A 15,863-nucleotide genomic window follows, 5' to 3' on the forward strand; every position below is an offset into this window, starting at 1 on the left:
CGGTTGCTCCGATGCCGATGACCACTTTTATTGGCTTGCTGTCTGAGATGACTGCTCAGGAGGGCCATTGTCTAGACCTCCTGGGTTCTACCACTGATATAAGATGTACGCAGTGTACTCTCTTACTGGATTTCTTCCGTCTTTACTTGTCCCGTCTGTCCGGCAAGGTGCTGTCTTCGCTCTCCTTGCTGTCACTCGTGTCGGGTGATCTCTGCGTCTGGTCTACGGCCCTCGCTCTTCCTCTTCTGCTCGGCTGCCGGCTGGTTTCTCGTGGGGTGAACTTCTTTCGGTGTTCCTGTGGTCGTTGCAGCATTTGTTTGCGGTCTCCTATGCCTGGCGGGTGCAGGCAGACTGCTGCGTAGTGGTTAAGGCGGTTGCACTTCCGGCAGGTCGTACCCCATGCGGGGCACGTGTCTCCCCGGTGCCATGGGCCACCACACCACTTGCAGGAGTTCTCTCGCCGTTGAGGCACATGGGGTTTGGATTCTCTGCTTCCCCGTTCTCATCTGTTTTGGCGTCTCCTGGTGGCTGCCACTTCCTCATTTTTTCTTGGATTATCTACCGTTAGGTGTTGAATTGCAGCCTCGATTACTGTCACCTGGTCATCCGTGCATTCACGAAGACACCCCATCTCCAGTCTTCGGCATAGCGCTATGTTTTTTTCTGATAGGATGGCTCTCCTCAGATTTTTTGACCAGATTCCGTTGATTATTTGGAGTCGAATGGCGAATTCCTCCTTAGGAAATTCACACCCCACTGCCATCTCCCATAGGCGGGCATCGAAGTAGTGTACTCTTTCATTCTTGCGTTGCCATGGCCATGCAAAAATGGAAACGTTTGTAGTCGGGATTGAGGTCAGGTTTAAATTTGTTAGTGAGCGCAGTCTTTGCAGTGTCGTAGTCATTCACATCGCCGTTGTCAGTGAGGGTGTTAAAAAGGCGTAGCGCTGCCGTTTCAATGTTGTGTAGGAGGAATGTGCATTTTTTCCTGTTGGTGGTGATCTCTCTGGCATCAAGATGCATCTCAAATTGTTGTAGCCAGATTCCCCAGCGCACGGCTGCCCCTGTTGCGAATGGGTCGAAAGGTGCAATGAGGGTGGTGAGTGCTGAGTCTGGATGGTCAAAATTGACATTCCTCCTATCCGCGGGGCTTGCACTGGCCCTTGAAGGGCTTGCATTCGTGCTGGACATGGTCGAGCAGTGGTGTTATATGGTATGCTACTGGCTATGCACGGGAAAATATGACCTTCCGACGTATGTGCGAGCAAGTGCACTTTGGAAAAATGTCAGTGTCCTTTTGATGCGCCTGCACTGCAAGCTCCCCTCACCTGGTGTTTCCGGTGGATGCAGCTGGGTATTCACTGCTCCCTAGAGTTGGGTGCTCGGGGAGGTGTAATCCTGTGCCTCTAGCGTTGGAGTGGTTAATTTCGCTGTTCCCAGGGTGAGCGTGATGATGGCTGTTCTCCTGACATGTGTAGAGTTATGAGAGTAGAGGGGCACTACTCGCTGGTACCTGCGTAGAGGAATGTTCATGGAGCCTGTATCACATAGTATTCCTAGAACGATGCATGCGGCATGCGCGATGAAATCAGATGGAATGTTGGAAGCCTAAAAATGAGGCTTGCGTTCCGTGAGAGAATGGAACGTTCAGTTGTGCACTGGAAAGCAGCGTGTGAAATGTTCGGTAGAAGTTTGGGGCATGAGTGAGGGTTGCGTGCTCCCGCTTGAGAATGGAGCGTACGCTAAAGCAGGATGTTGAAGGCAGGTCTCATCCATGTGTGCGTATGACCGCGAGTGGCTTCCAAACTTCAGCCACCAGCTCCCCCTGGCTCCCACGTTCTGCTGGCTACTCTTACCGGAATGCCTTAACGATGTTCCACCGGAATGCCTTAACGATGTTCCACCGGAATGCCTTAACGATGTTCTGGTCTCCGGTGCGGCGGTCTCGATGGGCCGCAGCTTGTTGATGTTTGTGAAGAATGCTAGAAATGGGCGCGTGTGGGAAAGGCGCCTTCCTCGTCGCCAGTGTGATGTAGGAGGTTCCGTTGGTGGGGGGCCTCCGTTAGATGTGCAGGCCTTCACAGGCGTTGGGTCACAGCGCAGAGCAATAAAGCACTCGACCAGCTTGTAAACTGCATAAACCCGGACTGGCGCCAAACTTCCAGTTACGGTGGTTCCTTTATTTCCGGCTCCCACCCCCTTCACACGTGACCCGGTCTCCCGTGCCACGTGACATCACACATACAATTCATAAATTGCCCTCCCACCACCTTGGACAATGCAGAACTAAGGAGTAAAGCTAACATGGTGGGCAGCTGTGCTTTCCCCCTCTCTCATCATGGATAAGTAAGCGAAGGCTCAACTGTGACCAGAGTGCATGACACAATACTGGTGCATCCTGGCAGCCGCTGGTTTTCCTTTGCTCACTTTTACTACACATCGATGTTATTGTTCTATTTATTCTAATGGGGACAAACAGTTACATCTCTGAATAAAAGCAGCAACATATATCACTTTTGTTGGAAGATACTTATATGTTAATAAAGGAAAACAGATACGATTTTATTTTTTAATTTGGATGTCTTGTTATTTTGAGAAGTGTTGGAGGGAAGTTAGAGAGTAGGATGCAGGGATTTCAAGGACTTCTAACATGCAACACCTATATTCTTTCTCACACACACAGCGCCTTCAACAACATCCTCAGCAACCTGGGCCACATCATGCTGGGGTTCTTGTTCCTGCTGATCGTGCTGCGGAGAGACATTCTACATCGACGCTCTGTTGAGGCCAAGGACATTTATGAAATGGTAAGCACACGGCTGGGGGCATAAGAGCACATTGGACAAGAACGGGGTGGCCAGAACTACTTTCAAACTTAGAGCTGTTGAGACAGCACGCTCAGCATAGTGGTATATCACACACTAGAGGTTTCTCAACTCATGTTAGACGTGTGCAAGTGTTTTGTGAGATTTTCCCCAGGACCCCCGTTCCCCCACGTTGACTTGGCGTTAGTGCGGTGCACAACAGAGGGAAATGCACACCTGCTTGGATGGTCTGCTTGTGTGAATGGGCGCCATACCATTTTGTATCACGTGACCTGCATGCCCCGAGTGACAGTGTGCGAGTGTGCATAAAAGCGGGAAACCAGATTAAAGGAGACTATTCAGTAGCCAGTGGTACTTGATGTACAGCTTAATCTGTAAAGGCCAGCACTCCCAGTAAAATTCTCATATTTTTAGGAATTCATTTGTGGAAGGGGTAGGGTGTTTTCTTCATAGCAAGATGGAAACTTGACCCAAAACCTGTCCCTTTCTGTTAGGTAGAAAACCGTACAATTCATGAGAGATGAGCTTCAGCCTTCCCTCAAAAAGGGTTGCTTGCTGTGCAGGTTTATCTAAAACAATCTTTTGATGCAAAAAAGCAAATGAATAAGAGAAGGATGCTGTTACTTTCAGGGTAGATGGGACTTTTGATACAGACTTTAGATTACATTTCAAAGCTACACTACATGTTGAAAAGACAAACTGGCTCATGGGAGAGAAACCCCACAAAGTGTGTTGAGTTCCTTCCCACCACAAGCTAATAAAGTGTGTAATGTAGCCTACCACGCTACATACCCACACATATGACCAAAGAGACAGATGTAGGTTTGATGCTTTAAAGAAAAGGTTTGGTGAAGGGGAAAGTAAATGCTGTAAGCTCCTATATTTATTTTATTTATTCATATAGCGTTTAACAGCACCCGCAGGCATAATAGCGCTTAGGACAGAAGACAAACAACACATACCATGTCAAAAGAATCAGAAACGGGACAAGAAAAGTACCATAGAATTAGGAGAACAAAAGTTGTTTTTAGCCCTCACCTAAATATTTATATCATAGCACACTCAGAAGAAGTGATACAGTTACACATGTGCAGGCTGGGATGGCATACGATGCATTAGAGATTGTTGCCCCAACAGCATCACAGAGCATGGTACAGTGAGAATTGTGACTGGCATATAGTGGTGCCCAAGAAAGATCAAGTGAGGGTTGGTCGGGTATGAAGTGTATATCCGTGCGAAGCATGCTATCAAAACCTAAGAAAGATATTGGAGGAAAGAGGGGGCTGAAGGCACTTTAGGTCCTTCTAGAAACGGAATAGTAGGACAGAAGGCTTGACAGCGACGGCTCGATTAATTTACAGAATAGTAAACAAGGGGCGTGGCTAGAGCAAGTAGCAACGAAACGTCAAGCTTCATAAATTGGGCACCCCTCTGGTGGGTGGGCTTGGGTGTGATGGAGCGCCAGTGGATATGGGTAAAAGCAGCAGATATTGGTGTGAGGATTTGCCCATAATCTACCGTTCACCATATGCTGTGATTTAGTTTCGGACAGTGGCAGAAGCAGCTTGTTCAAAGGCATGGATCATGGACACCATGAAAGTCAATATCTTTTGGAAGAAATTCTGAACCCAGAAAGAAGCATCTAAGGATGCAGGGGAAGCATAGTGGGGAAGTTGATGGAAATACTTAAATCGATTGGATTACCGGATCCAGTGCAGCATAATGTCATGACTGGCCGATCATGCTAGACGTTTGAATTGATTCGCGTGACTATGTGACCTTTAATTGCTGTAGACCACATCCCTTGCAATTTCCTAATCTCTGTTCCAAGAAGGACTTTGACTGAGTATTATACAAAGGATTCATAGGTGAGCTGCATGGAACATGAACAGATTAATCCAATTGGGAACTGCCTACGTGTCAGTAGCCAAGTGTGGGGGTGAGCAGAATTTACCCTCAGGCAAAGTGGCTGATTGTTGGAGGCCACAAGGATGAGAAGCTATTTCAATTCAGTTATCAGGGACATTGACCAGTTCCAAGAGAATATATTGGGGGATGGAATCTAGAGTATGAAGCATCAAGGCAGTTGTTAGAGCTATGTAAATTGGGGAAAGGCCTCACCTGGTATACAATGTCCAGTCTGGAGGCCACATATACTAAAAGATAAGGGAAGATAGCTAGCAGGAAGACGCAACGGTTCCATCACTAATGCAAGGACCTAAAGCTCTAGTCTTCAAGAGGTCTCAGATGGGTGGTGAGATGGAGGCCTTGGGAATAGGTTGGTAGTATAATTGATCCGAATCCAGGCTGATGTTGGTTCAAGAACAGACACTCCTGTGATGAGACTTGTTCCAGGGTCTGGGAGAGTGACTCTGGAGTATCTCGGGAATATGTTTCTTCTGGGCAGTAATTACACAGACTATCATCCAACAAGAAGGGTAGTGGAAAAATCGATTGCTCACTTAAAAAGGCAATAAATTGATTCTACGAAATGTTGCCATTGCAAAAATGTAAGGATAAAGCTGGAAACTAAGTGAAGTCTACAGTGTTTTAGCCGGGAGGGGAATGGACAGGCCAGATGGACTTGGCTATACATCTATATTGTCATTCTATCTTTCCCAATGTATCTCAAATCTATACGTCATTAAAGATTCTTGAATTCCTTTGATTTGATGATTTATTGCAAAGGTCTGATGGCGTTACTTAAACCTTACAGCAACCCATCTGGCGAGATGAAAAAACAATCTTACACGTCCCAGTGCCCTTTCTATACAGTGCATGGGATGCCGGTGTGCCGAAATGGCTACTGCTCTGCAGGAGTACAGAGATGAGTAATAGGTAAAACTCCTGCTCAATCTCCCGCTACTACTAAACGAGCAGGGATGCCAATCATACAGGTGAAATAGATAGAGCCTGACAGGTATAGCACATTCACGTCTTCAAGGTAGCATGGGCTCATGGCAGGCTATACTCTTCAGTAAGGACGTGAGCTAGCACAGAAACAGAACAAACAACAGTAGCAAATACTCTAGTCAAAAACAATATAAGCCGCCACTGTCTGGGAAAACACAGAGAATGCAGGCTTTGGAATAAAGGGGCACTCTGGGTTTGAAGACAGGGGTACGCAGACAATAATGTCAACAACAATGTCAGTACACTGAAGATGTCTTCTAAAAACGTAGAGGGTGGGGGTCTTACTAGTCACCAGGGCCCTTAAATGTTGGACAGGAAGACAGAACCACTTCAGATAACTTAATTGCTTGGTCTTGGGGCTCAATGGCATCTGGCTAGGATTGAAGGTGCTTTAAATGGGTAAAATGAGCTTTAAGACATTTTGAGTCTGTTTTTTCCAATGGATCATGGGTTTCGAGACTGTTGAGTCCCCTCGAGGTAGTGTCATGGCCAATGGGCAGGAGCCCAGTGCTTCACTTCATGCAGGGTCTCTATGGACCCAGTCTTGGCGCCTATGGCACCAAGCTCATTTCAAAGTGTGCATGGCACTCAGAACACCAAAGGCATGTGCAGCAAGGCCGGGCGGGGCCTATTATCACAGGTAAGGCACGTGCAGAAGACTGAAGGAGGAGCAAGGTGGGGCCACAGGGCGGGGCCAAAGGAGAGTGGCTGGGGCCAGGCTATATGAGCCGGCCCCACCCGCATACTGGCGCTTTGTGTTAGTCTGCTAAGTGCAGCGTAACGCTTACCGCCATTCAGAAGACTCTTACCTGATTCAGCACGTGCGCCTTCAGTCTCCGGAACCTGCAGCACCTACCTGGCTCAACAAGTGCATCTCCAGTCTCCGGATACCTCGACCATCTTACCTGGAATTAGCCACACCATCGCAGGAAACACAGCCAACTGCTCCACACTCCGCAGTCGCTGCGCACGCCTTACCTGAAGCTACACCATCGCCGGAAGCACTGCCATCAGCTTCCACTCTGCAGTCACTGCGCACGCCTTACCTGAGGTCACACTGTCGCTGGAAGCACTGTCATCTGCTCCCGACTCCGCCGCAGTTGCCTTCATCTTACCTGTATTCCGGAATCCTCTGCAGGTACCGCCCAGCATCCTTACCTGTTCCGAATTCCACCAACACGGGGCCTTCATCGGATGCAGCCTCCACGCGGATCTTCATCTCCGGCAGCCATCGCCGACCTGCCGCGCCTGCAAAGAGAAAAAGATACACAAGGTGAGCGGTCACATAGACTTTAATAAGCAGCACTACTCATGAACTTGGTGCAGTTTCTGCAACTGCCTACTTACCAGTGGTGGGGACATCCGGAGCTGGCTCTTTTCCCCATCACGCGCTCCTGTGTCATCTTCATCACTAAAGGGGAGAGAGAATAATATACTGTTACGAACACTATTCCCTGGGACAGTATTGTTACAAGAATACGATCAACAATCATAATCATAAAAGACTTACTGCCAAGACGGAATGGTCGCAGCCGGTCTGGACCTCCGCAATTTGGACCAGTGACGTAACTAGGTCCATCCGCAGCGCCCCTGCTGAAGGAAAGCAGGACAGAGAGCTCATCCTTACATACAAACAGGTGAGCCTGCAGGGGCAAACTTCTATGCACTACATTTTGGCACGAAAGGGCAGAGGGGAACTACGACTCCACCACGCTTTCCTCACTGCCTCTCATCTTATCACAGGAACAGATCCAGCCTTCCGGACCCACGGAAAGGCAGCATTTGGGGGAGAGAAGCGACCTGAGGGAGCCAATTCCGGGCAGGGCTCCAACCGTGCCCCAACGCCCACACAGAGACCAGGTGAGTGTAACAGAACGCAAAGCCTCCCCGAATCTCTGCCTGCGCGTTATGAATACCTCTGAAACCGATCAGTTGGCCTAATTGCTGGGGGATTTACGGGCTGAAGTGCATGCCTCCAGACAAGAGACAAACTCTTTAAGAAGGGACTTAATCATTGCTCGAGAACAAACCGACGACCTGGCAAGACAGGTGCTTCAATCTCATGCAGGGCAGGTCCTGTTACCTGGAATCGCGACAACCCCTGTGCCACCATCACCACCAGTTCAAGTGGTACTTCCAGGGGCTGTACCACTGGCTCCACCGGAACGGTTTACCGGTGACCCCAACAAATTTGCTATATTTATGAATCAGTGTCACCTGCACTTTCTGGGCCGCCCAGGTTCATTCCCGAACAATAGTTCTAGGGTGGCCTTTGTACTAGGAAGCAGTGCAGAGGACTGGTCAATACCCTTGGTCAACCAGGATGACCCTGTGCTGCATAATTATGGGGAATTTCAACGGGAATTGGAGAAGCTGTTTGCACGGCACACCCAAGGGCAGGCCATGGATAATGAACTGTTGTCTCTAAGACAGGGGAATTAGGATTTACTGACATATATAGCCACTTTCAATCTCCTGATTGCACAAACCAACTGGCCTGAGGAGAAAAGGACCACATTATTTTATCGAGGGTTACGTGGGGAACTAAAGGACGTTTTAGCCCAGGTGGTCAACCCTCCCGAAGCCTGTGCAGAATACATCAGCCTAACATTGCAACTGAATCAAAGGTTACAAGACAGAAAGATGCATCGCACTAGGGCAGAAGGAAAATCAGTCTATATGAGATCCAGGGACAATCCAGGCAAGACCCACGAAACCACTGAATCTATGCAAATCGGGGGATTACGGGCCCCTATATCTAAGGCGGGGAGAGAGAAAACGGAGGCAGGAGCAATTATGCTTATACTGTGGCACGGCAGGGCATTTTCTTCGAGATTGCCCCACTAAACCTCCCAAGAAAACTGTGGGTGCGACGGAAAATACCGATAAGGTACAGGATACGGCTCCGGAAAACTCCAGTGCCCGACAAGGGTAGGGGTCCCCATGTCGAACAAAAACCAGAAAGTAGTTCAGACCTCACATCTATCACATCTAGTCATTCCAGTACTCATAGTTCACCACCAGCAACCATCAAAGTACACGCCTTGGAGGCGTATATAGAGAGTGGAGCAGGTGGTAACTATATTGATCAGGCCCTAGCTGCACGAATAGGCCTTCCTCTCCGGCATAAACCACAGGCGGAGAACGTAACTGCAGTGGATGGCTCACAACTATCATCTGGACCAGTAACACATCACACCGAAAAGGTTATGCTGATATGTCAGGACGGCCATCGGGAAGACATCTCTTTTGATCTTATTGGGGGCACCACAGTTCCAAATGATCTTAGGAATGCCGTGGCTAGAGGCCCATAACTCCAGAATTGACTGGAAAACTCGAGTGCTGACCTTTCTGCAAGAGTGCGCCAAAACTTGTCATCTGCAACAATCCAAAGGCAAGGTAAAACCTCTTCTGGCCCTTGCGGGTACCCTGCCACCAGAATATTTGGACTATCAAGATGTATTTCAGAAAGAACAGGCAAATACCCTATGACTGCCAGATCGACCTGATACCCGGAGCTCAAATCCCATGCAGCCAAAAATATGCCCTGACGGAACAAGAAAATCAAGATTTGCGAACCTATCTAGACCAGTACCTAGCCAACAGGTTTATTTGCCCATCTAAGTCCCCTGCTTCCTCAGCGCTCTTCTTCATACCCAAGAAGGAAGGTGACCCTAGAACGTGCATTGACTACAGAGCATTGAACCAAATAACGGTTAAGAACAGATACCCTCTGCCACTCATCCCAGAACTACTCAACCAGGTAAAGAGCGCTCAAATCTACACAAAACTGGACCGACGGGGCGCCTACCACCTCGTACGAGTTAAAAGTGGTGACGAGTGGAAAACAGCATTCCGGACCAAATACGGACTCTTCGAATATCAGGTGATGCCCTTTGGGCTGCGCAATGCACCAGCGGCATTCCAGTTCTTTATGAACGATGTGCTCCATGAACTACTGGAAGTATGTGTTCTTGTTTACATTGACGATATCTTAATCTATTCGCAGTCCAAGGAAGAACGTGTTGCCAAGTAAGAGCGGTGTTGGAAAAGCTCTGTCAGCATCAATTGTTTGCTAAACTAGAAAAATGTTCCTTCCACGTCACAGAGGTTGAGTTTTTGGGCTTCATGCTTACTCTACGAGGAGTTCATATGGTCATACGCAAGGTTGAAGCTATTCTTCGATGGCCATCCCCAACATCTATCAAAGGGGTACAAAGTGTGCTGGGCTTTGCTAATTTTTATAGATGATTTTATACCACAATTCTCGCAAATCGTCCATCCAATCACGTCTCTTCTAAAAAAAAGAACAAGAAATTTCTTTGGTCAGCGGAGGTCGAACATGCCTTCCAGGAATTAAAACAAGCTTTCACCTCAGCGCCTATACTTCGACACCCTTGGCATGATCTACCTTATGTGGTCGAAAACTGATGCCTCCAGTATTGCCATGGGGGCAGAGTTATCACAAAGGGACCCTGAAACGGGGCAGCTTCATCCTATAGCATTCTGGTCCCGCAAGTTTTGTGCACCTGAACGAAATTATGCAATAACAGACAGACTAGGAGCTCCTGGCAATGAAAGGAGCATTCAAGACTTGGAGACATTACCTTTTGGGAGCTAAACATACGGTTACTGTTATTACCGATCACCGTAATCTACAATATTTGAAAACAGCCAAGGCACAATCCTCACGGCAACTCCGTTGGGCGTTATTCTTTGCTGAATACGATTTTGTACCTACCAGCCTGGAGTACGCAACGGAAAGGCTGACGCTCTATCAAGAATGGGAGAGGATCAGGACGCCTTCAACCCCTCCGACTCCATAGTCATTATCCCCGAGGAGCGGATTCAACACCAGATAGCTGTTACTACCTGCTGGGAAGAATTAAAAACTGACCTCCAAGCTCAGATGGACCCAAACGCCCAAAAGGAGTGGTTAAGTAAGGGAGAACAATACTCCATTAGAAATAACCTGCCATACTTCCAGGGAAGGTATGTTTCGGACAAGGAATTACGCACTAAGATTATAGCGAATTACCATGAGTCATTGGTGGAGGGACACCCAGGGATCACCAATACTAGAGCCAAGATCCATAAGAATTATTGGTGGCCCTCTTGGAGGAAGGATGTTGCCCAGTTCATTACCACGTGCGGTGCTGTGCACAGAATAAATCCCAAAAACAAAATCATGCAGGGCTGTTGAGACCTCTGGAGGTGCCACCAACACTGTGGCATACATTATCTATGGACTTAATCACCGATCTACCCCCCTGCAAGAGGTTTAATACAGTCCTGGTCGTGGTAGACCTGTTATCCAAAATGGCACATTTTATCCCACTGAAGGGACTTCCTACCGCAGCTACTTTGGCCACAGTATATTTAGAACAGATCGTCCGACTGCATGGTTTCCCATCCGTATTGGTCTCTGACAGGGGATCCCAGTTTGATATAGCCTTTTGGAGAAGGTGTTGTAAACTAGCCCAAATTGACCTTCGGCTTTCTACGAGTCACCATCCCCAAACCGATGGTCAAATGGAGAGGACGAATCAGACGCTCGAGCAATATCTGAGATGCATGCTACTAAAAACAGGGGACTCCTGGAAAAACATTCTCTTGTCAAGTGAGTTTGCCTACAACAACTCAATTCACACCAGCACTGGGCAGACCCCGTTTTACACAATGAACGGTCGGCACCCAAGGACGTCTTCCTTTGACCCCCTGGACGAGTTAGAGATGCCGGCAGTTACATCATTGCATAAAAGAATTACTCAATCTCTTAAAGAAGCCAGTGAAAACCTAAGGCGAGCCAAGGAGCAGCGAAAGAAATGTGCAGACCGACACAGGAGCGAAGCTCCACAATATCATGTCGGGGATAAGGTATGGTTGGCGTCCAAAAACATTCCTTTAAAATGACCTTGTGCCTTGCGGCCACGATACTTGGGACCATATTCTATTAAGGCTGTCATAAATCCTGCGGCCATGAAATTGGATTTACCACCCAACATGCGAATCCACCCAGTTTTTCACATCTCTTTTCTAGAGCCAGTGGAACAGGACACTCGAATTCCAACACCACCAGAGCCAGAAATCATCACCGTTGAACTTGAATATGAAGTTAAGAACATCCTGGACTCTAAGAAAATACGTTCAAAACTCTACTATCTCATCGATTGGGAGGGCTACGGCCCCCAGGATCGTACATGGGAACCCGCTGAATTTATCCATGCCCCACGACTCAGACAATTCCACCGGGACAACCCCACCAAACCAGGACCAGAGGGAAGACCCACCGTGAGTGGGGCCTTGAGGGGGAGTGCTGTCATGGCCACTGGGCAGGAGTCCAGTGCTTCACTTCATGCAGGGTCCTAATGGACCCAGTCTTGGCGCCTATGGCACCAAGCTCATTTCAAAGTGTTCATGGCACACAGAACACCGAAGGCACATGCATCAAGGCCGGGCGGGCCCTATTATCACAGGGAAGGCACGTGCAGAAGACCGAAGGAGGAGCAAGGTGGGACCACAGAGCGGGGCCTAAGGGGAGTGGCTGGGGCCAGGCTATATAAGCCAGCCCCACCCGTATACTGGCGCTTCGCGTTAGTCTGCCGAGTGCAGTGTAACGCTTACCGCCGTTCAGAAGACTCTTACCTGATTCAGTACATGCGCCTTCAGTCTCCGTAACCTCCAGCACCTACCTGGCTCAACAAGTGCATCTCCAGTCTCCGGATACCTCGACCATCTTACCTGGAATTAGCCACACCATCGCAGGAAACACTGCCATCTGCTCCACTCTCCGCAGTCGCTGTGCACGCCTTACCTGAAGCTACACCATCGCCGGAAGCACCGCCATTAGCTTTCACTCTGCAGTCGCTGCGCATGTCTTACCTGAGGTCACACTATCGCTGGAAGCGCTGTCATCTGCTCCTGGGTCTGCCGCAGTTGCCTTCATCTTACCTTTATTCCGGAATCCTCTGCAGGTACCGCCCAGCATTCTTACCTGTTCTGAATTCCACCAACACAGGTCCTTCATCAGATGCAGCCTCCATGCGGATCTTCATCTCCGGCAGCCAGTAGGAGTTGGACACCGCTCTCCGGCCATCGCCGTCCTGCCGCGCCTGCAAAGAGAAAAAGAGACACAAGGTGAGCGGTCACATAGACTTTAATAAGCGGCACCACTCACGAACTTGGTGCAGTTTCTGCAACTGCCTACTTACCAGTGGTGGGGACATCCAGAGCAGGCTCTTTTCTCCATCACGCGCCCCTCGGTCATTTTCATCACTACAGGGGAGAGAGAACAATATACCGTTACGAACAATATTCCCTGGGACAGTATCTTTACAAGAATACGAACAACAATCATAATCATAAAAGACTTACCGCCAAGACGGAATGGTCGCAGCCGGTCTGGACCTCCGCAATTTGGACCAGTGACGGAACTAGGTCCATCCGCAGCGCCCCTGCTGAAGGAAAGCAGGACGGAGAGCTCATCCTTACATACAAACAGGTGAGCTTGCAAGGGTAAACTTCTACGCACTACATTTTGGCACTAAAGGGCAGAGGAGAACTACGACTCCACCACGCTTTCCTCACTGCCTCTCATCTTATCACAGGAACAGATCCAGCCTTCCGGACCCACGGAAAGGCAGCAGTTGGGGGAGAGAAGCGACCTGAGGGAGCCAATTCCGTGGAGGGCTCCAACCGTGCCCCAATGCCCCAGCAGAGACCAGGTGAGCGTAACAGGTAGTTTAGCAATGCGATGCATTCCCATGGCCTAAAACAGGGTGAAGATACCAGGCAGTCGATGGGTCGAGTCAGCGTCTCGAATAGGTCACGTTGGCACAAAGTGGTCTACTGTGCAGTAGGCCGCCTTCAGCCAGCAGGTCACCCCAAATGTTCATCTGTGATGTTTAAAGAAAAGGCTTGCCCTTGTAGATCTTTGGGTCCAACTTTATGAAAGAGGACTTTTGAGGAGACTGTTCTCCCAACAAAGTTCTAGATTTAATCCTACTTCTTCAAGTTTGCAACTAAGGGGATAGGTTCACCCCCTTAAATAGGCACTCTTCTACAGTGGATTGCCTGCTAGCCTTCTATAAGGTGTTCAATCCAGGTTGCTATTTTAGAACTTTCTGCCTGATGATGTCATATCCAGAGTGCTTTGTCTGCAGGAAGTGAGGCAATGGTACAGGAAGTCTGGCAGCCCTAGGCATTCCCAAGATGGTGGAACCCTTCTCTCACCAGAAAGTCCTCTCTTGAGGTACTCTACTTTGCCCCTTTCCCTGTCTGATGTAACAAAGGCATGGTGTCAAACAGTAAGTCAGACACAAGTGATCACTGTTTAAGGGTGTATATTGAACTTCAATTGGGTTTGAAAAACGCCTATCTAAACCTAAATCTAAAGATGGGAACAAGCTACGGCCATCAAATAATAGTAATAATGCAGTCCTAGTCGAGTCTGTCAAAATAAAAGGGCATATACTGATAAACCTATTGCCAATTCTTACTTCTAAATACAAATAGTGTGGGAAACGATGTTATGTAAAAGAAAAGTGTTAAAGAAATGATATGTCAGGATATTCAAGCCATTGGCTTCCCTTCCCCACGTTTTCAGCACGGGACAAGGCGACACACTCAAGCTTAGCACACTCTCTGGCTTCTCTAGCATGAGGATGCAGTTCAGAGCTTCAACATCAGGGCCTTTTTTGTCAAAGTCTCTTTACCATTCAAAGTCTCTTATGTCAGAGGGCCTGATGTAACACGAAAAACATTAAAGTTCCTTTCTTCTTAGGATTTCACATATACAACTTCACTTGTGATTTACTGTTCATTCCGGGTCCCTCTCCGCCGGGTTCAGACCCACTCTGACACAAAATCTTCAATTGTCCTCCCTCTGCTGGACTCGGACCAAAAATGAAACTTCTCGGGTGGTTTACTGTTCACCTCGGGTCCCCCTCCACCAAACTCAGACCCAATCTGATACAAAACTTTCAAATGGCCTCCCTCTGCTGGGCTCGTGCAAAATTTCTGTGTCATCAAAATCGAAGACTTCTCTTCTTGATATGACCTTTTCTCACTTTCCCTTTTTCCACTCCTCAGCTGGATACCTTACAGAGACCTTCGATTGAGCACCCACATAGTGCCAGACAACTCCGTCAAAGGTATTGCATCTTGGTTTTTAAGTTCAGTCACTCATCAGCAATTCAACTGTACTCTTATTACCACATGCGTTTGAACAATATTCGTTCCAGCGCTCGCCATATAATGTTGCTGCTTTCAACCTTGGCTTCAACACAGACCGGTCTTGTATTGGTCTCCCCAACTCACCGGCTGTGTTGATTTCACTGATGCTGCTTTGTTCTTGGTGCCAAGGACAGTACCACGGTGGCTGGTGATTCTCCCTGCATTGATTATTAACGCAGGAGGGCCCTGGGTATCTTCGAGACACAATGCAGGATTCTTCAGCCTGGTTTCTCTTTTCGATGGGTTCAGGAAAATAACAGTTCCTTGTCAAAAAGTTCAAGGGAACTTCCTTCCTTGCGATCCCCAAAAGGTCAAGGTCAACTTCCTTCCTTGCGATCCCCTTCTGTTTTGCCGTCTTTCCTCTCTCGTTCAGCTGCCGTCTTGAAACTGCTGTTTCCTTGTGTGCTTTGTTTCGCTCAGAGTGTGCTCTCGTGCTCCACCTTTTATCCATGGGGAGAAGCTTAATGGAAGTCAGGTGTGTGTGATGGTCCGTAATTGCCTGACCTCGCCTGACCATTGTATTGGGACACATCAGGTATACTGCTCGGGTGTTAGTCTATTTTCTCTCATAGCGGGCTATTCCCACTTCCTGAAGACCCCTCACCCTGGTGATGCTCCTGCACTGGCCCACCCCCAGGAACTGGATCCAAGAGCGATGGCCATGTCCTGGCCACCTGGATGACAGATCCCCAAGGAGTAGTGCGTGAGACACCTTCTGGTTTCTCACACTGCCTACAAATGTCTGTTAATTACTACCCTGGTCTGATTTTCTTTGGCCTAGCAGAGCCACGAGAGAAAGGGTGGCGTTGTTCTGCTTGCTTCACCAGTACACCACTGTGGTTAATTTAGTTATTGTTTACATAACATATTATTCAATATTAATTTAATTATC

At 48.3% G+C, this 15,863-nt stretch overlaps 1 protein-coding gene across 3 annotated transcripts in view; it reads left to right on the forward strand.

Moving 5' to 3' along the window:
• SIDT1 (SID1 transmembrane family member 1) overlaps nt 1-15,863 on the forward strand; it is a 737,146-nt gene that overhangs the window by 563,053 nt on the left and 158,230 nt on the right. For all 3 annotated transcript variants that reach the window (XM_069635864.1, XM_069635865.1, XM_069635866.1), the window contains one exon: nt 2,683-2,806. In XM_069635864.1, the coding sequence (XP_069491965.1) occupies nt 2,683-2,806 (124 nt within the window). The remainder of the gene's footprint in view (nt 1-2,682; nt 2,807-15,863) is intronic.

Source organism: Ambystoma mexicanum, chromosome 7p (genome assembly GCF_040938575.1).
Source record: "Ambystoma mexicanum isolate Mex_15411 chromosome 7p, UKY_AmexF1_1, whole genome shotgun sequence".
Taxonomy (NCBI): Eukaryota; Metazoa; Chordata; class Amphibia; order Caudata; family Ambystomatidae; genus Ambystoma; species Ambystoma mexicanum.